The sequence below is a fragment of the Myxine glutinosa genome, chromosome 9 (assembly GCF_964187855.1).
Source record: "Myxine glutinosa chromosome 9, kmMyxGlut1.1, whole genome shotgun sequence".
Classification (NCBI taxonomy): Eukaryota; Metazoa; Chordata; class Myxini; order Myxiniformes; family Myxinidae; genus Myxine; species Myxine glutinosa.
In genome coordinates, this window is record NC_136269.1 from 25,245,988 (window position 1) to 25,269,320 (window position 23,333).

A 23,333-nucleotide genomic window follows, 5' to 3' on the forward strand; every position below is an offset into this window, starting at 1 on the left:
GGGAGTGGGGGAGTTTGTTCCAGAGGCGGGAGAAAAGGGGAAATGAAAGGGTGAAGGTGAGCAGAGAGCCTAGATTTTCACGGTTTAACCATAAGAGGGTTGCTGGCAGATCTTGTGCGACGTCTAAGAATATTAGGGGGACAGAGCACAGAGAGAGCTGGGGGAGCAAGGCCGGAGAGGAGTCGGTAGAAGACAGAAAGACCACCAACCTGCCTGCGGTGAGTGAGTGAAAGGCCCTCGGATTTAGCTTCATCATAGGAGATTCCAATGATTCTGAAAGCTTTGGTTTCAACAGCGTGAAGCCGAGCTAGGTGTGAGGCAGGAGCACCGGCCCAGAGGGGGGAACAGTATTCCATTGAGCTGCGGATGAAAGCCTTGTATGTGGTGAGGAGCTCAGGTGTGCCAAGGAACGACTTCGCACGGCGGAGGATGCCCAGTTGGCGACTGGCTTTGGAGGCCAGCTCGAAGATGTGGATTTCCCAAGAAAGATCATGGCAAATAGTGAGACCCAAAAGCTTGAGCGACAGAACTTCTTGGAGAGGATTGTTGAGAAAGTAGATGGGAGGGTTTTCCAGTCGGTCTTTTCGGAGAAACATAGTAAGAGTGTGGGATTTGTCAGGATTGAAAGACATGTTCCACTTGTTTGACCAGTCTGTGATTTTGTCCAGGTCTGCAGAGAGTGAGGAGGCTGCAGACTGCCGATCTGAGGGATGAGGAATGGAGCGGCAGATAGTTGAGTCATCAGCAAAGAGATAGAGAGGATTTTCCAGAGAGTCAGAGAGATCATTGATGAAGACCAGAAATAGCACAGGGCCCAGAACACTACCTTGGGGAACTCCAGCCAGAACAGGAAGGGAAGATGAGAGAAATCCATTCAGGGCCACACGTTGCCTACGACCAGAGAGGAAGTCCGCAAGCCATGAGTGGAGATTTCCATGGATACCATAGGAGTAGAGTTTGGTGAGCAGAGCTGTGTGCCAGACCGTATCGAAGGCACGCGATATCTCAAGGGAGACGGCTCTGATTTCCTGTTTGGCATTGAGGACCTCCATCCTTTGTTGAGACAGCAGAAGCAACATGTCCAGAGTAGAAAAAGAGTTTAACTTAATCTATCAATTTAAATTGTTTCAGACACTTTTTAAAAGGTTCATTGTGTTGCATTATTGGTTTCACTCAGAGCCAAAGTTCTGAGCTACTTGTGCCGCCCACCACAAAATGGTGGTGCAACATCGGGTGGCGGAGGTTGGATTTTCTAAACAGAGGACAAAAGATCCTGGTTGCTGTTTTAACCTGGGGGCAACTGAATACACCGAATTGTTCCAGTCTACATTACCGAGCAAAACAAACACAACATTGATGACGCCAGCTTCCTTCACATTGATGATGTCAGCTTCCTTTACATACCAACAATGATGATGATGACGATGATGGTTCCTCATGGCTAAAACCTTCAAAATATATGCATTAGTACTGTATTGGTAATTGCTGAATACCATATGTGTGATTAATAGACCAAAGAGGTTAAAAACAATATACAGTATACAGTATACACCATTCTTTCAAGTGTTTTTAAATTTATCCTACAACTTATCTTGTCTTGTTGATGATAATGACATGCAGCCAAACGGGCACTAAAGTCAGATTTCGAAACCCCAATCCCTCCAGGCCAGTCAGAACTCTCCAATTTAATTATGAATAACATCAACAGAAATGAGAAAATGGCAATTTCAGTGGGAGACCTCCACCAACGAGAGATGGTGCTATGGGGTGCACTCTTTGTTCGAATCCTATGTCTCGTTTCGTCGACTCTCCCGTAGAGACCATCTGACCAGGACCAGTTAATCCTCTGTGGAAACCCAGATCGCGCATTTTGCATTCGGCCCCAGAAATGTGGATCATCTGGTCAGGCGTACCGGATGCACTCTGCCGATTTAGACAAAAGCACCCTCGACTCTACAAATCGGTTTAAAAGTTATAAAATAAACGGGGCAAACAATATGAATTCCCTCGTACTGTACTTGTTTCCTTCAGCCGAAGTGTTTATTTATATGCGTGGCGTATGTAGAGCCTCGGGGCTCTGAAAACGCCATTAAATATATAAAGAAGAAGAAGATCACGTTAGAGGTGTAATCGTTCGCAGCAGTGCTTTCGCTTATTATTTTTCGGAATCATTTATAGCGAAGAACTGTGTACACTTACCTCAGCAATCGATGGAGATTCAATTTACAGAGTTTCTTCTTTTTCATTGTTCATCTTGCGTTAACTTGATCGTGTTATCGTCTTTTGGATCCGGGTGAGGTCGCGTAGCCGACATGGCCGGTGAAGCTGGTCGTGGTGAAGTCGATGGTGCTTATCCTTCTGAGATAAAGGGGCAAATGATAGCCTTCGAGAAGTCTCTCAAGGCTGTTGACGAGGCGCTGGAGCCGCTTCTGGCTGCGAGTCAAGACGAAGTTCAACAGAAAGTGAGTTATACAAATATCATGTACAAGACCGGTTTGATTGGGAAATGCGATGTACACGTACAGGTTATTATTATTGCTTATTCATCTCTCACACCCCATTCCTCAAAAAAAAAATACCCTGGTCATGCTTCTGTACCTGTTCACGCTGGTGCTGTGTCCGAGTCCTGGGATGCGTTCCGTTAACAAGCGGCTTAAGCAAGCATTCCAACGGAACGGATCGCTCGGCACCGCTTAACGACATGGCGGTCGCCATGAAAATAGTGCTGTCGTGGTACTCGAGCACATGCTGTCTTGGTCGTCGTTTTCAGTTTTACTTGAACCTCTTTTGACACCAACTTCCGTGAAGGAATTGATTGTGTTAGCAGCGGTTACAGAGAGTGCTATATAAAGAGTACAATAAATGGAGAGTTAGAAGGGGGAGCCCCTGCCAAGCTTATCTATGCTAATGCTATGGACCTTCTAGTCAGGTTCACTATGTTTTTTTCGTTCAATTTTTTTTGGAGATTAGCAAAACTATACATTTTTGGAATATTCAGAGCATGAGGAATCCAAAAATTAATGTTGGCATTTGCCTAGACACCTGCATGGCCGCCATTTTGGATTTTCAAAATAGCCGCCATAAAATACATAATTTGCGCTATCTCGGCTTCTAGTCAACCTAGAATCTTATATAAATATGCTAATCCTATGTTTTCTGGGTCAAGAAAACCATTGGTGGGATCATTAGACTTCTAATCCCAACACTTGCTTCACTTTTAGGACTTTCCAGATGTTAGTGATACTGTAGCGGTTACCGCTGGGTTTTCACAATCGCCTTGCACCTATCAAGGATGCGGAGCGATCACCATGCCGGGCTCGTCCAGGACGCCCGGGCAGGCCCGCGCTCAACTTGCCAGGCCTCGGTGGGGATGCCCGGGCATGCCCGGGCAGGCTCGCCCTCAACTTGCCAGGCCGCAGCCAGGACGCTCGGCCACGCCCCCTCTCGCCTTTCCTGGGCAAACGCTCCGGGATAATGTGTGTGTATATATATTGCTGCCCGATAAACGGGCTTTTCAGAGTACCTGAGTGTTTTGTTTGAATAAAGCAACTCGGACGAATTCCAGCTTTTTGTCGCGTCCATTCTTCCGATCGACTTGGGAGCCCGAGCTCCTTCATTGGTGACCTACCGACATGGACACGGCAGTGGCCCTTAAACTGCCTACCTTCTGGGAGGCTCACGCGGCGGTTTGGTTCGCACAGGCGGACTCCCTGTTCGCCCTGCGAGGCATCACGGCCGACGACACCCGCTTCCACCATGTGGTAGCAGCGCTCGGTTCAGCCACCGCGCCCTGAGCCTCCTCGAGAGCCCGCCAGCCGCTGACAAATACGGCGCGATTAAAAAGCTCCTCCTCGACGCTTTCGCCCTCCCATCGGTGGAACGCGCACGGCGCCTGCTCGACCTGCCCGAGCTCGGCGACATGCGCCCTTCCGAGCGAATGGACTACATGCTTTCGCTGCTCGGCGAGCACTCTCCGGCATTCCTGTTCCGGGAGCTGTTCCTCCGTCAGCTGCCTAGCCCGGTACGCCTCGCCCTGGCAAGCACGACGATCACGGATCCCCGTGCCCTTGCCAGGGAAGCCGACAAGATCTCCGCCGCAGGCCAGCGCATCGCAGCAGCGACCTGGGGCCCACCGCCGTCCGACGCAACACCCATGGCGCCCGAGCACCCGGCACGGTCGCCGACCAAACTGCCGACGCAATTGGCGGCCGCTACACCGAGCCGACCACCTCCAGCACGACGACCGGGGCCTCCACCTGACCAAGCGTGGTGTTACTATCATGCCAGGTTCGGACAGAAGGCCCGGACATGCCGACCCCCGTGCACCTTCGGCAGGCCGGGAAACGGCCGGGCCGGCGTTCATTACCAGCCATGAGCGCCGGCCACACGGGCAACTTACTGTTCATCACGGATAAAGCGTCCGGACGGCGCTTCCTGTGCGACACCGGCGCCCAACTGAGCGTCATACCCGCCTCTGACCAGGACAGGCAGTCCGCGGTTTGCGGCCCCTCCTTGGTTGCGGCCAACGGATCGGCCATCCGCACCTTCGGCCCGCGCAACGTCACCCTCTGCTTCGGCGGCCAACGCTTTCCTTGGACGTTTGTAACCGCAAACGTCGTGCCCATGGCTCTGCTAGGCGCCGACTTCCTCTGCGCACACGGACTGCTGGTGGACGTCCAACGGCGTCGTTTAATCAACGCCGAAACCTTCAGCTCCCTGGTATGCACATTGAGCAGCTCCGCGCCGACCGAGCTGGCATGCGCCCTCCCGGCGGCGAACGAGTTTGCTCGCCTGCTCACGGAGTTCCCGGCCCTCACGCGGCCGACGTTTTCGGCCGTCGCAGTACGACATGGGATCGAGCACCACATACCAACCATGGGCCCGCCGGTCTACGCCAGAGCCCGCCGCCTCGACCCAGCCAAGCTCGCCGTGGCCAAAGCCGAGTTCGACGCTTTAGAACACCTCGGCATCGTGCGGCGCTCCGATAGCGCATGGGCTTCGCCACTACACATCGTCCCAAAGCCAGGGGGCGGCTGGCGCCCATGTGGCGACTACCGCCGCCTTAACGACGCTACCACCCCCGACAGGTATCCGATCCCTCACATCCAAGACTTCTCCGCCCGTCTGGCGGGACGGGTCATTTTTTCAAAAATTGATCTCATACGGGGATATCACCAGGTACCTGTCAGGGCAGCCGACGTCCCTAAAACGGCAGTCATCACGCCGTTCGGCTTATTCGAATTCTTACGAATGCCGTTTGGTCTCAAGAACGCGGCTCAGGCGTTCCAGCGCTTGATGGACGGCGTGCTGCGTGACCTGCCGTTCCTTTTCGTTTACCTGGATGACATCCTCGTCGCCAGCATGTCCCGGGCCGAGCACCTCCTCCACCTCCTCCACCTCCGAACACTGTTCGGGCGCCTCAGCGCGCACGGCCTCATCGTCAACCCAGCCAAATGCCACTTCGGCACGACGGCCGTTGATTTTTTGGGCCACCACATCACCAAGAACGGGGCCGTGCTGCTGCCAACCAAGGTCGAGGCCATCACCACGTTCCCGCGTCCCCGCACCATAAAGGCCCTGCAGGAATTCCTGGGAATGGTGAATTTTTATCACCGCTTCGTGCCCCGCGCTGCTCAACTCATGCGGCCCCTCTACGAAGCCCTCCGGGGCAAGCCGGCCAAGCACGACATCGCCTGGTCCGCAGCAATGGACGCGGCCTTCCAAAGCTCAAAGCGGGCCCTCGCCGACACAACACTGCTCGCTCACCCGGTGCTCAACGCTCCCATCGCCCTCACCACGGATGCCTCCGACTACGCGGTGGGCGCCGTACATGAGCAATGGGTGAACGGGGTTTGGCAGCCACTCGCTTTTTTCAGCCGGCAGCTCCGGCCGAACGAGCTCAAATACAGCACGTTTGACCGTGAGCTCCTTGGTCTACACCTGGCCGTCCGCCATTTCCGCCACCTCCTGGAGGGCCGACCTTTCACGGCGTTCGTCGACCACAAGCCGTTGGTTTACGCAATGGCCAAGGTCACGGAGCCGTGGTCGGCCCGCCAACAGCGCCACCTCTCCGCCGTGTCGGAGTTTACCACGGACATCCGGCACGTTGCCGGCAAAAACAAGGTCGTGGCCGACTGTCTTTCCCGGGCCAGCGCGAACGCGGTCCACCTGGGCGTGGACTTCGCGCTTATGGCGGCAGACCAAACCACCGACACCACGGTGCAAGCCCTCCATGCGGCGGACACGGGCCTCCGCCTGGCCGACATCCCCTTCGCGGACACTGTCCTGCTCTGCGACGTCTCCCAAGGCCAGCCTCGCCCCATCGTGCCCGTCACCTGGCAACGCCGCATCTTCGCCTCCCTCCACGGCCTTTCCCACCCGGGCCGGAACGCTTCCCAGAAGCTGGTGTCGGCGTGATTCGTCTGGCACGGCCTTCGTCGGGACGTCCGCGAGTGGACCAGCACCTGCACAGCCTGCCAACGGGCCAAGGTCCACCGACACACCCAGGCCCCGCTGGCACCTTTCACCGTGCCCGAACGACGTTTCGACCACGTCAACGTGGATCTGGTGGGCCCCCTCCCCCCATCACGGGGGTTCACACACCTGCTCACCATGGTGGACAGGACCACCAGGTGGCCGGAGGCCGTTCCCCTCGTCTCCACCACCAACGCCGACATCCCGCAGGCTTTCATCGCCACCTGGGTCGCCCGCTTCGGCGCACCGGCGGACATCTCGTCAGACCGCGGACCACAGTTCACCTCCGAGCTGTGGGGTGCGGTCACCCGCAACCTGGGGGTCAAGCTCCACCGTACTACGGCCTACCACCCCCAAGCAAACGGGTTGTGCGAGCGATTCCACCGCTCCATGAAGGCTGCGCTCATGGCCGGCCTTCAAGACGGCGGTTGGGCCGACCGGCTGCCGTGGGTCCTTTTGGGCCTCCGCACGGCCCCCAAGGAGGACCTCCAGGCATCCACCGCCGAGCTTGTCTACGGCCAGGCGCTACGCCTCCCGGGCGAATTCGTGCCCGACGCTACCAGTCCCTGGTCCACAGCTCACCAGCGCTCGGACCTCCAGGAGGCCGCCCGACGGTTTGCCCCCGTGCCAGCATCCCACCACGGTGACCCCCAGTCCTACGTCCCCCCAGCACTTCGCACAGCAGAGTATGTTTTTGTGCGTCACGACGCACATCGGGGGCCACTCCGGCAGCCGTACGACGGGCCCTTCCGGGTCCTGCGACGGGACGACAAGTCATTCGTCATCGACATCGGCGGCAGGTCGGACCGGATTGCGGTGGACCGCCTCAAGCCGGCGCACGTGGACGTCGACCAACCACCACGGGTGGCCCTTCCGCCGCGGCAAGGCCGCCCCCCGTCCACGGTGCCCCCCACTCGACCACCCACCACCACACCGCCCCCCCCCCCCCCCCCCCCACGACCCGCCAGGGGTCGCTTCGGCCGGGTCATCAGGACCCCCCTCAAATTGACCCTGCCGGTGCAAGTCGATTCTGGGGGGGACGTGTGTAGCGGCTACCGCTGGGTTTTCACAATCGCCTTGCACCTATCGAGGACGCGGAGCGATCACCATGCCGGGCTCGTCCAGGACGCCCGGGCAGGCCCGCGCTCAACTTGCCAGGCCGCAGCCAGGACGCTCGGCCACGCCCCCTCTCGCTTTTCCTGGGCAAACGCTCCGGGATAATGTGTGTATATATATTGCTGCCCGATAAACGGGCTTTTCAGAGTACCTGTGTTTTGTTTGAATAAAGCAACTCGGACGAATTCCAGCTTTTTGTCGCGTCCATTCTTCCGATCGACGTGGGAGCCCGAGCTCCTTCAATACAAAAAATATTCCGCTCACATCTTCCGACCTATAAACTTTTCATTGAATATGCCTATTCCATGTTTCAGAGACGAGGAATCCACTTGTAGTATAGCTAGACTCCTAATTATTCGAATACGTGATTCATTTTCAGGAAATATGTATCTTGGCAGCAGTTCTGTTTATCTTTCTAACTGAACTAACACTTATCTTGGTGGAGGTGTATAATATATGCTGAATGTTGTTCTGTACTTTCAGGGCATAACTCATGATGGATGAAATGATGCCGAAAATGACACTCAGGACAGTGATGAACATCTGTAAAAGCATAATTCCTGAACGGTATAGACCTAGTCGATCCTGTGTATAGGACTTATAGTTCAATCTGATACTAACAAGGCTGCTTTCTTGCTTTATAAACCCATACCTATAACTTCAAAGGACTTGCAATATCATGTATTATGTAATACAGTTATATCACAAATATAAAGACAATGGTTTTCAGTTACCTTTGTTTGTTGCTTTTCTATAATCCTGAGCACTATTTTGAGGCCTTTATTGGATTCCTTGACCCAGAAAACATAGGATTAGCATGTTTAATTAAGTTTCTAGGTTGACTAGAAGCCGAGATAGCGCAAAATATATATTTTATGGTGGCCATTTTGAAAATCCAAAATGGCGGCCATGCAGGTGTCTGTGCAAATGCCAACATTGATTTTCGGATTCTTCATGCTCTGATGATTCCAAAAATGTATAGGTTTGCTAATCTCCCAAAATTTTGAACGAAATTATATTTGTTAACATCGTGAACCTGACTATTCCATTGTGCACTTTGGGGAAAGGGGTGGAGGGTTTTTGCATGTTTGTAAATAAATGTTAAATAATTACCATGAAAAGTAGAAATAATAAAGTATGAACTGCATGTTTCAATGTGACAATATCCTCTGTGGTAGCAAAATTGAAGAAATTGTTTTGATCAATCCAACTACGCCGGCATCTTTGCTAACTTAGGTGGGCGCGTTCCATTCACAAGCAGCTTGCTTACCGCTTGCATAATATTCCCTTGATCCATGATCGCTTGCTGCGCTTGGCAAGCAGATTGTGGGTAGGAAAGCGATAGCAAGCCGCTTGTGAACGGAACACACCGCAGGTGTTTTTTATTTATTACACCATTTATCCATGATTTATCCATGATCGCTTGCTGCGCTTGGCAAGCACATTGTGGGTCGGAAAGCGATAGCAAGCCGCTTGTGAACGGAACACACCACAGGTGTTTTTATTTATTTATTACACCATTTATCCATGATCGCTTGCTGCACTTGGCAAGCAGATTGTGGGTAGGAAAGCGATAGCAAGCCGCTTGTGAACGGAACACACCACAGGTGTTTTTTATTTATTACACCATTTATCCATGATTTATCCATGATCGCTTGCTGCGCTTGGCAAGCACATTGTGGGTCGGAAAGCGATAGCAAGCCGCTTGTGAACGGAACACACCACAGATGTTTTTATTTATTTATTACACCATTTATCCATGATCGCTTGCTGCGCTTGGCAAGCAGATTGTGGGTATGAAAGCGATAGCAAGCCGCTTGTGAACGGAACACCACAGTGGTTTTTTTATTTATTTCACCATTTATCCATGATCGCTTGCTGCGCTTGGCAAGCAGATTGTGGGTAGGAAAGCGACAGCCAGCCGCTTGTGAACGGAACACACCACAGGTGTTTTTTATTTATTACACCATTTATCCATGATCGCTTGCTGCGCTTGGCAAGCAGATTGTGGGTATGAAAGCGATAGCAAGCCGCTTGTGAACGGAACACACCACAGGTGTTTTTTATTTATTACACCATTTATCCATGATCGCTTGCTGCGCTTGGCAAGCAGATTGTGGGTATGAAAGCGACAGCAAGCCACTTGTGAACGGAACACACCGCAGGTGTTTTTTTATTTATTACACCATTTATCCATGATTCATCCATGATCGCTTGCTGCGCTTGGCAAGCAGATTGTGAGTAGGAAAGCGATAGCAAGCCGCTTGTGAACGGAACACACCACAGTGTTTTTTAAATTTATTACACCATTTATCCATGATTTATCCATGATAGCTTGCTGCGCTTGGCAAGCAGATTGTGAGTAGGAAAGCGATAGCAAGCCGCTTGTGAACGGAGCACACCACAGTGGTTTTTTATTTATTACACCATTTATCCATGATTTATCCATGATCGCTTGCTGCGCTTGGCAAGCAGATTGTGAGTAGGAAAGCGATAGCAAGCCGCTTGTGAACGGAACACACCACAGTGGTTTTTTATTTATTACACCATTTATCCATGATTTATCCATGATCGCTTGCTGCACTTGGCAAGCAGATTGTGAGTAGGAAAGCGATAGCAAGCCGCTTGTGAACGGAACACACCACAGTGGTTTTTTTTATTTATTACACCATTTATCCATGATTTATCCATGATCGCTTGCTGCGCTTGGCAAGCAGATTGTGAGTAGGAAAGCGATAGCAAGCCGCTTGTGAACGGAACACACCACAGTGGTTTTTTTATTTATTTCACCATTTATCCATGATCGCTTGCTGCGCTTGGCAAGCAGATTGTGGGTATGAAAGCGATAGCAAGCCGCTTGTGAACGGAACACACCACAGGTGTTTTTTATTTATTACACCATTTATCCATGATCGCTTGCTGCGCTTGGCAAGCAGATTGTGGGTATGAAAGCGACAGCAAGCCACTTGTGAACGGAACACACCGCAGGTGTTTTTTTATTTATTACACCATTTATCCATGATTCATCCATGATCGCTTGCTGCGCTTGGCAAGCAGATTGTGAGTAGGAAAGCGATAGCAAGCCGCTTGTGAACGGAACACACCACAGTGTTTTTTTAATTTATTACACCATTTATCCATGATTTATCCATGATAGCTTGCTGCGCTTGGCAAGCAGATTGTGAGTAGGAAAGCGATAGCAAGCCGCTTGTGAACGGAACACACCACAGTGGTTTTTTTATTTATTACACCATTTATCCATGATTTATCCATGATCGCTTGCTGCGCTTGGCAAGCAGATTGTGAGTAGGAAAGCGATAGCAAGCCGCTTGTGAACGGAACACACCACAGTGGTTTTTTTTATTTATTACACCATTTATCCATGATTTATCCATGATCGCTTGCTGCGCTTGGCAAGCAGATTGTGAGTAGGAAAGCGATAGCAAGCCGCTTGTGAACGGAACACACCACAGTGGTTTTTTTATTTATTTCACCATTTATCCATGATCGCTTGCTGCGCTTGGCAAGCAGATTGTGGGTAGGAAAGCTTGTGAACGGAACACACCACAGGTATTTTTATTTTAACACACCACAGGCTTTCTGTTGAACTTTGCCACCAAAGGTGGATGGAGGTTATGTTTTCACCCCTGTCTGTCTATCTTTTTGGCTGTCTGTCCGTTTGTGAACAAAATATTTCAAAACGTTGTGGATGGATGCGGACTAAATTTGGCAGAGATGTAGAATATGTGACCGACGAAATGATTAGATTTTGGTGAAGATCCGGATTCGGATCCAGCTACTACAATATTTTAAGTGATTCTTCACCATTGGGAGAAAGGGCCAACAACGATACATAGCAGGATATCTCAAAAAGTTATACACGGATTTGGACGAAACTGGGTGGACTGGTTGGGTGTCAGCCCAGGACGATTCGATTCGATTTTGGTGAAGATCTGAATATGGATTCGGATATGAGAATTTTTTTTTAAATGTGATTCTTCACCTTTGGGAGATGGGGCCAAAAACGATACAAAGTGGGCTATCTCAAAAAGTTATGGATGGATTTGGACGAAACCTTGTTGGATAGGTTGTGTGTGTGACAAGAAAGAATCTTCAATTTTGGTGAAGATCCGGATCCAGCTAGTAGAATTTTTAAAGTGATTCTTCACCATTGAGTGATATGACCAACCAGGTGGAGGTTTGCTCTCTGCTGAGTGCCGTTCTAGTTTTAATGAATGTGGTGGTGTAATGGTTCGTGTCCTCTCTTAACCTGGGAGGTCGGTGGTTCAAACCCCGGCCGAGTCGTACCAATGCTTTCTAAGAATGGTACGTACTGCTTAGAGCACGGATAAACAACGATAGGTTGGCAACCGTTGTGCAGGTTTTCATGGGCATGATGATGGCCTCTTCTTGCATCAAAATTCCTTGTAAGGGAACTCATATTTTACCAAACTCTGTGGCATAATGGTTGAAGCGTATGCTCTGAGTGTGGGAGGTCGGTGGTTCGAACCCCGATCATGTCATACCAAAGATATAAAAAATGGTGCATGCTGCTTCCTCGCTCGATTTTAAAAGGATAGGGAATAGAGGAAAAACCATATCCTGGCTACCATAGCACAGGATTTAAAAAAAACAAAAAAAAACTTTAGAGGCCATTTTCCCCCGCAAGCGGGGGTTGGCCTTTTTCGGGAACTGTGGTTGTTGTTGTTTTTTGGTCCCCTTTTTGAAGTAATGTTTTACGGCCGGATGCCCTTCCTGACGCCAACCCTTTTTGCCGCCTTTAACGACAAACAGGGAATTACCAGTGAACTGGTACTCAATTAGCCGACCTCGGAAGGATGACAGGCTGAGTCAACCCCCCTGGCGTTAATTCAGCGATCGACCGGGATTCGAACCCAGGATCCGAGGATCCTAAGCCGGCACCCTAGCCGCTAGCCCAACACCAGGGCAACACCATAGCACAGGATTGATGGGCCTTATTGCCTCCTGCTTTGAATTTGCTCATAACGGAACATGTATTATATTACATTGTAATTTACAATTACAACTACATATGGGCAGGGTACAGCCCGAAGTGGAGATCGGTTTCTGAGGTTTGGGACATGGAATGTAGGTACAATGACAGGGAGATCAGGAGAAGTGGTGGAAGTATTGGTCAGAAGAAGAGTGGACATATGTTGTGTGCAAGAGACGAGATGGAAGGGAAGTGGTGTGAGAATGGCGAAGGGTAGGCAGGGACAGAAATACAAGTTTGTGTGGCAAGGGTGCCCGGAGGGCGTGAATGGTGTTGGTGCCCTGTTTTCTGAGGAGTTTGTTGACAGTGTGGTGAGTGTGACGAGAGTGAGTGATAGGTTGATGATGGTGAAAATGATGATTGGAAAGCTCTTGGTGAACGTCATCTCAGGATATGCTCCGCAGGTTGGTCGGAGCGATGAAGAGAAGGACAAGTTCTGGTGTGCGATAGAGAAGCTGTTGGAAAACGTGAAAGATGAGGAAGTTGTTGTGGTAGGAGGAGACCTAAATGGACATGTGGGAAGGAGTATGGATGGTTTTGAGGGAGTTCATGGGGGTTACGGATATGGTGTGAGAAATGGAGAAGGTGAAAGGATTTTGGAGTTTGCTGATGGAGCTGATTTGTTGATTTGTAATACTCAGTTCCAGAAAGAGGATAATAAGCTTGTTACATACACGTCAGGTGGGTCGACGACAACCGTTGACTACCTGGTGGTGCGTAGGCGAGATAGGGGGCACCTCCGGGACACAAAGGTGATCCCCGGGGAGGAGGCTGTTTCACAGCACCACTTGGTTGTCTGTGACAGGGTGAAAGGTGCGAGGAGAGCTCGGCGGGTGAAGTACCAACCGAGAATGAAGGTGTGGAGGTTGAAAGAGGTGACAGTAAGGGAGGCATTAAAAGAGAGGCTGAGTAGGGTAGAGGATGATGTGGTTCAGCTTGAACGTGGTTGGATGTCAATGAAAGATAGTCCGTTGGGAGCCGTTGGTGAGGTATGTGGATGGACAAAAGGACCACCGAGGCACTCGGAAACATGGTGGTGGGATGATGAAGTTGGAAAGAGGATTGACGAGAAGAGGAAGAAGTTCAAGGAATGGCAGAAGGCGAAGGGTACGGGAGCAGAAACAGCAGAGCATGAAAGTTATAAGGCAGCCAAGAAGGCTATAAGGCAAAGAAAGAGGTAGCAAAGGCGCAGGAGGCATGGAGGAAAATGTTCGGAGAATGCTTGGATTCGGAAGAGGGTCAGAGAGCAGTATTCAGGATTGCAAAGCAGATAGCGAAAGAGGTGTGATGTGATGGCGGTGAGTTGCTTGAAGGATGAAGTGGGACAAATTGTTGTGGACCCAGATGGAATTAAAGGAAGGTGGAAAATATATATGGAAATGCTGTTGAATACAGAGAATGAATGGGATGGCAACATAGAGAGTAACCCAGTTTTAGGACCGGCAGAGAAGATAACTGAGAAGGAAGTTGAGGAAGCGATAAAAGCAATGAAGAGTAGAAAAGCGGGAGGGCCGACGGGAGTTGTGGGAGATATGTTGAAGGCAGCAGGAAGTTGGGGTGTGAAGAGAATGACAGAGATCTGTAATCTGGCGGTGAAAGAAGGCCGCATTCCAGTGGATTGGGAACTGAGTACCCTCGTCACTCTATACAAGGGGAAAGGTGACCCTCTAGAGCAGGGGTCGGCAACCTTTTTGACATGAAGTGACAGTTTGAAATGTTCTTGTTAATTAGTGTGCCATATCAACATTAAGTTTAACATTAAGTTTAATTTTGACACCACATCAAAAAAATATTTCCAAGACATGGAATTTTATTCCATCCATATCGGCTACATGCATAGCAACAACATTTTAAAGAAACATTTACCGAACATCCACCGAACCTGAACCGCTTCACTGCAATTCCTGTGGGAAATGTGAGCGGGAGGCCATACCATCAATCAAACTAAACAAGCATTCTGAGTATTGCGCTGCAATACATGTCCCCTACCGGCATTTGGTAGCACTGTCATAGAAGACAGTATTATGACTCACCGCACTCCAAATTATAGTCTGGAAAACTGTTGGGGAAATTCCCAAAGTTCAAAGTGCCATAACTTTGTCAAAAATGATCGAAACGTCGTGAAGTTCGAACTTGATCTGTAACTTGTCATGACGAAACCATGTACCAAGTTTGAAATCATTAGCATTAAGAGTTTAGAAGAACAAAAAGTCCGGAAAGCTGTTCTTTGCATGACGGACTGACGGATCGACAGACTGACAGACTGACAGACGGAGGGACGGAGTGCAAACCTATAGTCCCCTACGGTGTATACCGGTAGGGGACTAATAAGACAGGCCGTGTGTTACGAGAAAAACTACTATCCCCATTTTCCTTACTACCACCCCATAAATAAAACTCAAAATAATGACGAGATCAATATTAAAACGCAGAAGGCAGCCTGAATGATAACAAAGAGTGGAGATGCAACCGCTGACCACCGGATGTTAACAGCACAGCCGCTCTTACAGCAGCACCTCAGGTTGCCGCGAACGGCATATCGGAAGGCACCAATCCTGCATCTCCTGTTTTATATCTGCGATTTTTATACAATTCAGAATAATGATGATTAATAATATTAAAACGAAGAAACCAGTCCGAATAATAATAATGAGTGGAGATGCAGCCTCGGACCATCTGCTGTGAACAACACCACTGTTCTTACAGCACATCCGGTTGCTGCAAATATTGTGTTTGAATGCGCCAGGCCGGCCTTGCTTTCCAATAAAGAACATCTCATGTTGTGCATCTTTGATTAATTATTATTCCAGTAATAGAATTTGGAATTGGAATGGTGACTCTGCTCTGATCCATCTACCTCATCACCCTGCACAATCACACCGGAATACTGTTATAGTGCAACACGCGCAACAGCCAATGGCTGTTCAAGAGGTGATTTGGCATGCAGCGGAGAGGGCACTGCTTTCGCCAGTGTGCCAATGACTACGCTGCCGCGTGCCAGCCTAAGGTTGCCGACCCCTGCTCTAGAGTGTGGCTCGTACCGAGCGATAAAGTTATTGGAGCATGGAATGAAGGTATTGGAAAGGGTGTTGGAGAGGAGGATAAGGAAGAAAGTGAAGATCGACGAAATGCAGTTTGGATTTATGCCAGGAAGAGGAACGACAGACGCGCTTTTCATTGTGAGGCAGTTGCAGGAGAAGTACATGGAGAAGAGGAAGAAGTTGTTTCTTGGGTTTGTTGATCTGGAGAAAGCATTCGATCGGGTTCCACGCAAAGTATTGACATGGGCAATGAGGAAGTTCGGAGTGGAGGAATGGTTGATTAGAGTAGTGATGGCAATGTACAAAAGAGCGCGCACAGCTGTAAGGACGAAGGATGGGAACAGTGGTGAGTTTGAGGTGAAGGTGGGAGTGCATCAGGGGTCGGTACCAAGTCCACTACTATTTGTAGCTTTGATGGAGGTGCTAGCTCAGAACGTAAAGGAGGGTTTACCGTGGGAGTTGTTGTATGCAGATGATCTGGTGTTGATTGCGGAAAGTATGGATGGACTGAAGGAAAAGATGAACAAGTGGAGGGGAATGTATGGAGACAAAAGGTCTGAAGGTGAATATCGGAAAGACGAAGGTGATGGCAAGTGGTAAAGCATGTGGTGAGGTGGAAAGAACTGGGAAGTGGCCCTGTGCTGTGTGCTGGAAGGGTGTCGGAGTGAACTCCATTCAATGCACAATGTGCGCTGAGTGGGTTCATCAAAAATGTAGTGGTCTGAGAGGGTCATTAAACAGTGTGGCAGCTACATTCAAATGTAAGGTGTGCACAGAGGGACCTGCAGATGGAAGAAATGTTGAGTTGGATCTTGGAGACGGCGTGAAGCTGGAAGGTGTGAAAACATTTTGCTACCTCGGACACATGCTGAATGGAGAAGGTGGATCAGACTCGGCAACGGTTGCTAGAGTGAGATGTGCACGGAAGAAGTTTCGGGAACTGAGTGGCGTGCTGATGAGGAGGGGAGTGTCGTTGAAGCTGAAGGGAAAGGTGTATGCTGCATGTGTGAGAAGTGTTATGATTTATGGGAGCGAGACATGGGTAATGAACGTAGAGCAGCAACGAAGGTTGGAAAGGGTGGAAATGCGAATGGTTCGATGGATGTGCGGAGTATCGTTGAGAGAGAGAGGAAGACAAATGATGAATTGCGAAAAATGATGGGAATAGAGCCTGTGATTGATGTTGTGAAGAGGAACAGGTTGAGATGGTTTGGTCATGTGTTGAGGAAGGATGAAAGTGACTGGTTGAGAAGAGTGATGGAAATGAATGTAGAAGGAAGTGGAGGACGGGGAAGACCGAGAAAGACCTGGCCAAAGATGGTGGAAGAAGAAATGCGGGCAAGGGGGTTAACAAGGAGAGATGCAGAAAATAGGGCAAGATGGAGAAGATCGTCATGGGGACCGCAAGGCTAACCCCCGCTCTAGCAGGGAAAATGGCCTTAAAATGCATGTTGTTGTTGTTGGAACATGTATTATATGATACTAAGGTTGTGCAGGGTAAATTTTAATACAGTTGTTGTCTTCTGTCTCTGTAGTTGGAACCTCTTGAACAAGCAAAGTTGCAGATGGTGTCAGCGTTCGCCATCAACTCGCTCTTTTGGAGTAAGTGTCAGCTGTTAATTTGCTGAGTCTGCAACTGTGGGTATGTTAAAAAGAAAAAATTGGGAGGAATTGGCAAATAAATAAAGATTAACTGGCTTTCAGCAAAATTATATTTCTTAAGGTCGGAAAATGTTTGACGAAACTGAAAATTGGTTACAGTGGTGTAAAGATGGGGATAATGGATCGACATGTCAGAGGTTGAGATCAAAGCTGGCTGAAGGGACTACCTTTAAAGATTTGGACTCTACTTCTAGAAACCAAACTACGAGGGTGTGTTGAAAAGAAATGCATCATTTTATTTTCCTCCAACATAGGTAAAGATATTGGAATGTAACAAAACGCAATCTGCACAGCAATTCTTCCCACCACTGGGTGCGAAGTTTCGTGATTCTGACACTAAGATGTCTCAGTGCTACGTTGGTCAAGATGGCGGAGGGCAGCATGACGCTGTCAGTGTGGTTAAAGCAGAATCCAGTTATTGAGTTTCTAACAGCAGAGAATGTGCCTCCTGTCGACATTCATCGGCGAATGAAAGTTGTGTATGACGAAGATTGCATTGATGTGATTATTGTACGTAGATGGGCTAGGTGTACTGAAGACAGTATCACTGGACGAACCGACCTGCAAGACAAACAGTGTTGCGGGAGACCAATACCGGGAATAGATACGGCTCACCAACAAAGCGTGAATCAGATTATTAAAGGGAACTGGTGCATATCTCAGCAGGCTCTCACTCCTCAGCTTAGCATTTCACATGAGCGAGTGCAGGCTCTTGTGACCACCGTCTGATGCAGGAGGATTTGTGCACGGTGGGTTCCTCGAATGCCGACTGATGTAATGAAGGAGAAGCAGATGGAAGTGTGTGCAGAGCTGTGGTTGCGCTATGAACGTGAAGGCGACCAGTCCCTGCTCTTGACAAACCGACCTGCAACATTAACAAGAAGCCATTACTGAAAAAGATTAATCTAAAAGCTTGTATGGTGTTTGCAAAAAACCATCTTGATGATATTCTAGGCATGTGGAGAAATGTTTTGTGGTGAGGTGAGACAAAACCCTTTGTTCAAGACATTGAACCTTTTGTCCTAAATTCAAGACCAATAACGGGAGCAGATATGGCTTACCAACAACTGGAGATTAGATGAGATCAGATGAGAGTTGTGACTGGAGGTGAGAGTTGGGTGCACCATTATGATCCTGAGTAAGATGGCCAATGGAGTGCAAACACAACGGATCACCAGCACCCAAAAAATTCAAGATGCAAGCATCTGCCGGGAACGTGAAATGGATAGTCCGTTTTATTTATTTATTTATATTTTTTATGTTGAAGGTGCCAGTCACGGACTATATAGTCTTTATCGAGGCCAGGCCTTAAATAAAAGAGCTGCATTGATAGAAAAGTGAAGAAAGAGAGAATAGTCAGAGTTTTTGAAGAAGTAAAAAAAATCTGCTTTTTGACAAGGGGAAGATCATAAGTGTTTGGAAAGACATGAGAAGGTAAAGAGTTCCAGAGTTTGGCAGTGGAGGGGAAGAAACAAACATCATAACGGCCCACCCTTGAGTTGCGATTGGCCAATGGCCACACAATAATCATGAGATGTAGTGGCATGTCGCGTATTCCGTGGTTTCACTAATAGCGTAAGTACACAAGCAACAAGTTATTGGGAGCAGAAACCAAAGTAATATCTGTAGAAAAGAGAAAGAGAGCCAACTTTGTGGCGTAATTAGAGTAGGTCGAGTTTTGAGGGCAGATTTGGAGAGTTCATGAGTCGAATTGCTTTGGATTTAATTATGTCCAGTAAGTATGTGGAGCTAGAACCTCCCCAGATGTGAGAGCAGTACTCTACACAAGGCCAAATCAATCCTTTATATAGTTGAAGCAACTGTTGAGAGTAGAAGAATCTTAGACATCTGAACAGGACTCCCAGTTTCTTCGAGGCAAACTTAGCTATTTGTGTAATGTGTGGATTCCAGGATAAATTTGATGTTGGGGTAATACCTAGTAGGTTTATTGCATCACATGGTGTAATTGTGGAGCTTTCAAAGGAGATTGCAGAGTTGAGGGGAGTTTTAGAGAGAGATGGGAAGAAATTGAGTTTTCGAAGCATTCGACTTAACCTGATTACATTTGCCCCACTGGGAAATCTTGTCCAAATCCGAAATTAAAGAGTTTGCTGTGATCAAACGAGATGTAGATCGAGTGAGGGAAGATGGGGCAGATGGGAAAAACATGGAGGGATGTAATGTCGAGTCATCAGCATACGAGTGCATTTTGTTATTTGTAGAACAAAGAAGTTCATTGATAAAAAGAAGGAAGAGTGTAGGAGACAGGACAGAACTCTGAGGGACACCGCTGTTCTTGTTCTTTTTCTTGTTCTTGTTCATTGCATTTGGAATTGATCCATTAATTCTCAGCGCTACATTGAAACTGTAACGAAACTGAAGGCATGAATTCTGGGGGTTCATGCTGACAGGTGGATGGTTCTCCAGCATGGCAAAGCATCGCCGCGTTACACGAGTGCACGAACGGCTGAAGCAATTGGTCACCTCGGTTTCACCGCCTCACAGCACCCACCATTCACCCTTGGATTGGCAACGTCAGATTTTCATCTCTTTGCCAAACTTGAGGAATATCTTTGTGGAGACCATTTTTCTTCCAACGATGTTGTTAAGGCCGTTGTGAAGCACTGGTTAAGTCAGCAGGACACAGTTATATCGTGACAGCATCACAAAACTACTTGAACGTTGGAAGAAATGTGTGGATCGCAGTGTTGATTATGTTGAGAAATAAATACGCACCACAGTTGTATAAAAATTGATCTTTATATCTGTCTTCGTTTCATTCGAATATCTTTACCTGGTTTGGAGAAAAAGAATAGGAGGCATTACTTTTCAAACTGCACTCGTAGTTTCAAGAAAATTACCATTTTAAATTTGCAATGTGAGTAAAAGCTCAGGTGTTTCACCAATAACTTCCATGGATGAAGCAATCTGCCAGGTCTGGTCTAGCTGCTAATGGCACAAATCCTTACTTTGTGGTTGGCTCTTAAATGTTATCAAACAAATTGTAATGGGCATTAAATATGAACATGAACAAGTTGATGCTTCATAGTAAACACAATGTTATCTGCTGCATCTGCCTAACCAAGTTAAAAAAAACAATTTAAAAAAAAAAATACTCCATCTTGCTGCGCACTTTTCCTCTTGCAGTGTATCTCGTAACTCAAGGGGTGGACCCAAAAGAACACCCCATCAAGCAAGAGTTGGTGAGTATTCTCTGTTCATTTGTGGACTACCCATTGAGGATACAGTGTTGATTCATCTTTGACAAGCGTTTGATTCATTCCCCCAGGATCGTGTACGTACTTACATGAACAAAGTGAAGGTATGTGAGGAGAAGAGCAAGGCGGCAAAACTAGATCCAAAGGTTGCGTCCAGATTCATAAGGCATGCGCTCTGGCAACCCAAACACGAAGGTAACTACAACAGTCCTGCTGAAAGATGTAGTTGTGAGGCTAACTTAAATTGTGTGGTTGAATAGGTAGAAAGAAAAGTTTCTGTTACAAATCATTCAATCACTGTGCATTCATCATAAAATTATATGAGTTTGAAGCTAACTTGCAAAAGTGATTATTATAAGAGTTAATTATTTGTCTGTGTTTAGATAAGTTGATGAGATCAGCAGGATGTTTATTGAGGTATTCTGACTGCCATGGGAAGCAAGGCGAAGCCAACGTTTCGGGCGTTAACCTTTCATCAGCATTCCTTTGTATCGCGTTAACTCTTCGTGTAGTGCAGCATACCTCAACCAACGTCCTGTCGATTTCATCTGTTGTTCTACCTGTCTGCCGACACAGATTGACACTGACTTCAACAACAAGTCTAGTTCTTCATTCTTGATGGGTAATAGTTAAGGCTTTAAACTCTACAATGCTGGTCGAAAGTTGTTTACCTCCACCACAGAAGGTGGGCGGAGGTTATGTTTTCACCCTTGTCTGTGTGTGTCTGTCTGTGAACACGATGTCTCAAAAGTTATTGATGGTTTTGGACAAAATTTGGCCGAGAGGTTGTGTATGTGATAAGGACGAAATGATTAGATTTTTGTGAAGATCTGGATTCGGATCCGGCTACGAGAATTTTTTTCGGTGATTCTTCACCATTGGGAGATAGGGACAAAAGCGATACATAGCAGGATATCTCAAAATGTTGTGGACGGATCTGGACGAAACTTGGTGGACCGCTTGGGTGTCTGACAAGGACGATTCGATTCGATTTTGGTGAAGATCTGAATATGGATTCGGATATGAGAATTTGAATTTTTAAGTGATGCTTCACCATTGAGTGATATGGCTAAAATTGATATATAGCAGGATATCTCAAAAAGTTGTGGACTACTTATGACAAAACTTGGTGAATGAGTTGATTAGGTGACCAGAATCAGTGATTAGATTTTGGTTCAAGTCTAAATCCAGATCCGGCCTATCCATGGGATACAAAACATAAACTGTTCAGCCTGGTATGTGCTCTGCCGATTGCCGTTCTATCTTAATCTGTTTTTCTTTTTTTCTTGCAGGTCCTCCTGCTGCCAAACGAAGAAAGTAATTGTGTTTGCAAGTGTTGCAAGTGTTGTAAATGTTAAATATGCTCAGAAATACGTTTTGTAAAAGTTTATACATTATGAACGATTCGTACATATAAAAGGCAGCATTTTTATCGTTTTCAGTTGTAATAAAATGCGTCGTGAAGATGACTTATTCACTTTTCCTTGGATTTTCCCCAAGCTTCCACTAACTCCTCACCCACCCCCCTTTTACCTTCCTTTTCTCACCAACTCCCACACCCTCCTCTTTCTTCTATGTCCTCCGTTTCTTTTCCTTCTTCCCTAACCCTGACATCCTTTGAAAACTTTTGCTTGTACAATCACCTGCCAGTTTTTTTTTTTTTTCTATCTTTTACCATATCGGAATTGTAGGAATGTTAAATTGCATGAAGTGTGTGTTCCTACATTTGAGAGTTCAATTAAACTCTACCTGAAGAACTTCCAACCTCCAACCTTGAAGGAATGAAGGTTGGAAAACCTCCAACCATGTCCTCTAAGTCTTTCATTTTACAAATGTGTTTATAGTTACCTCCGCCATTGAAGGTGGATGGATGTTATGTTTTCACCCCTGTCTGTCTGTTTGTCTGTCTCTTTGTATGTCTGTTTGTCTGTGAACAAGATATTTCAAAAAGTTGTGGAAGGATTTGGAAGAAACTTGGTGGAGGGGTTGCATATGTAACAGGACCGAATCGATTCAATTTTGGTGAAGATCTGAATATGGATTCAGATAGGAGAATTATTTTTTTCTTTTAAGTGATTCTTCGCCATTCAGAGATTGGGTGAAAAGCGATTTATAACATATTTTAAAAAGTTGTGGACGAGTTATGACTAAATTTGGGGGATGAGTTGGTTAGGTGACAAGAACTAGTCGATTCGATTTTGGTTCAGGTCCGAATCCAGATCCGGCCTATCGCTGGGATACAAAACATAAACTGTTCAGCCTGGTGGAGGTATGCGTTCTACTGAGTGCCGTTCTAGTTGTTTCTTGTTTTTGTTTTATTTATGAACTTCACTTGGTTTCTTGCAGAAATGAGCCAAAATAGATGCAAAGAGCCCACGCACTATGGCTAACCCACAAACTCTTTACTAACTTGTCCTTTTGACTATTTATACAAGTTTGAACTTGGGTCTAGAGTTATGGAATGCCCGATAAATCACGACATTCCGTGGAAATGCTTTTAGTTCCATTTTGGAGATTGTTGATGTGGATCTCATAAGGTACATGGTGCGGTGTCATAAGGTGGTAAGGTTGTCATAAGGTACGATTTCAAGCCAAAAACAATATAATGAAAGACAATTACTGAGATTATAAAAAGAAGAGTTGAGATTAAAATCAAGCATTCAAATAGATAGTATTGAAAACCTCCAAGAATAAAGCTAAAGGCAGTCTGATTTATTTAACGATGGGGCTGAACACTCTATGTGCTAGTGTTACGGATGTGCTAGTCCTGTGTGATTTTTAATACAATATTTGTTCGTTTATAATCAT

At 47.4% G+C, this 23,333-nt stretch overlaps 1 protein-coding gene across 2 annotated transcripts; it reads left to right on the plus strand.

Annotated features, from left to right (window-relative positions):
* The first annotated feature begins 2,091 nt into the window (after positions 1–2,091).
* C1D (C1D nuclear receptor corepressor) lies at positions 2,092–23,333 on the plus strand. Of its 2 annotated transcripts, none has more exons than XM_068129431.2 (5): positions 2,092–2,462; positions 17,181–17,247; positions 20,455–20,510; positions 20,597–20,720; positions 21,818–23,333. In XM_068129431.2, exons 1-5 carry the CDS (start codon positions 2,313–2,315, stop codon positions 21,844–21,846), a joined length of 426 nt encoding a protein of 141 aa, XP_067985532.1. In that variant the 5' UTR covers positions 2,092–2,312; the 3' UTR covers positions 21,847–23,333. The 2 variants fall into 2 exon arrangements, with proteins under 2 accessions (XP_067985532.1, XP_078640328.1); XM_078784202.1 differs by having other exon boundaries at positions 2,274–2,519.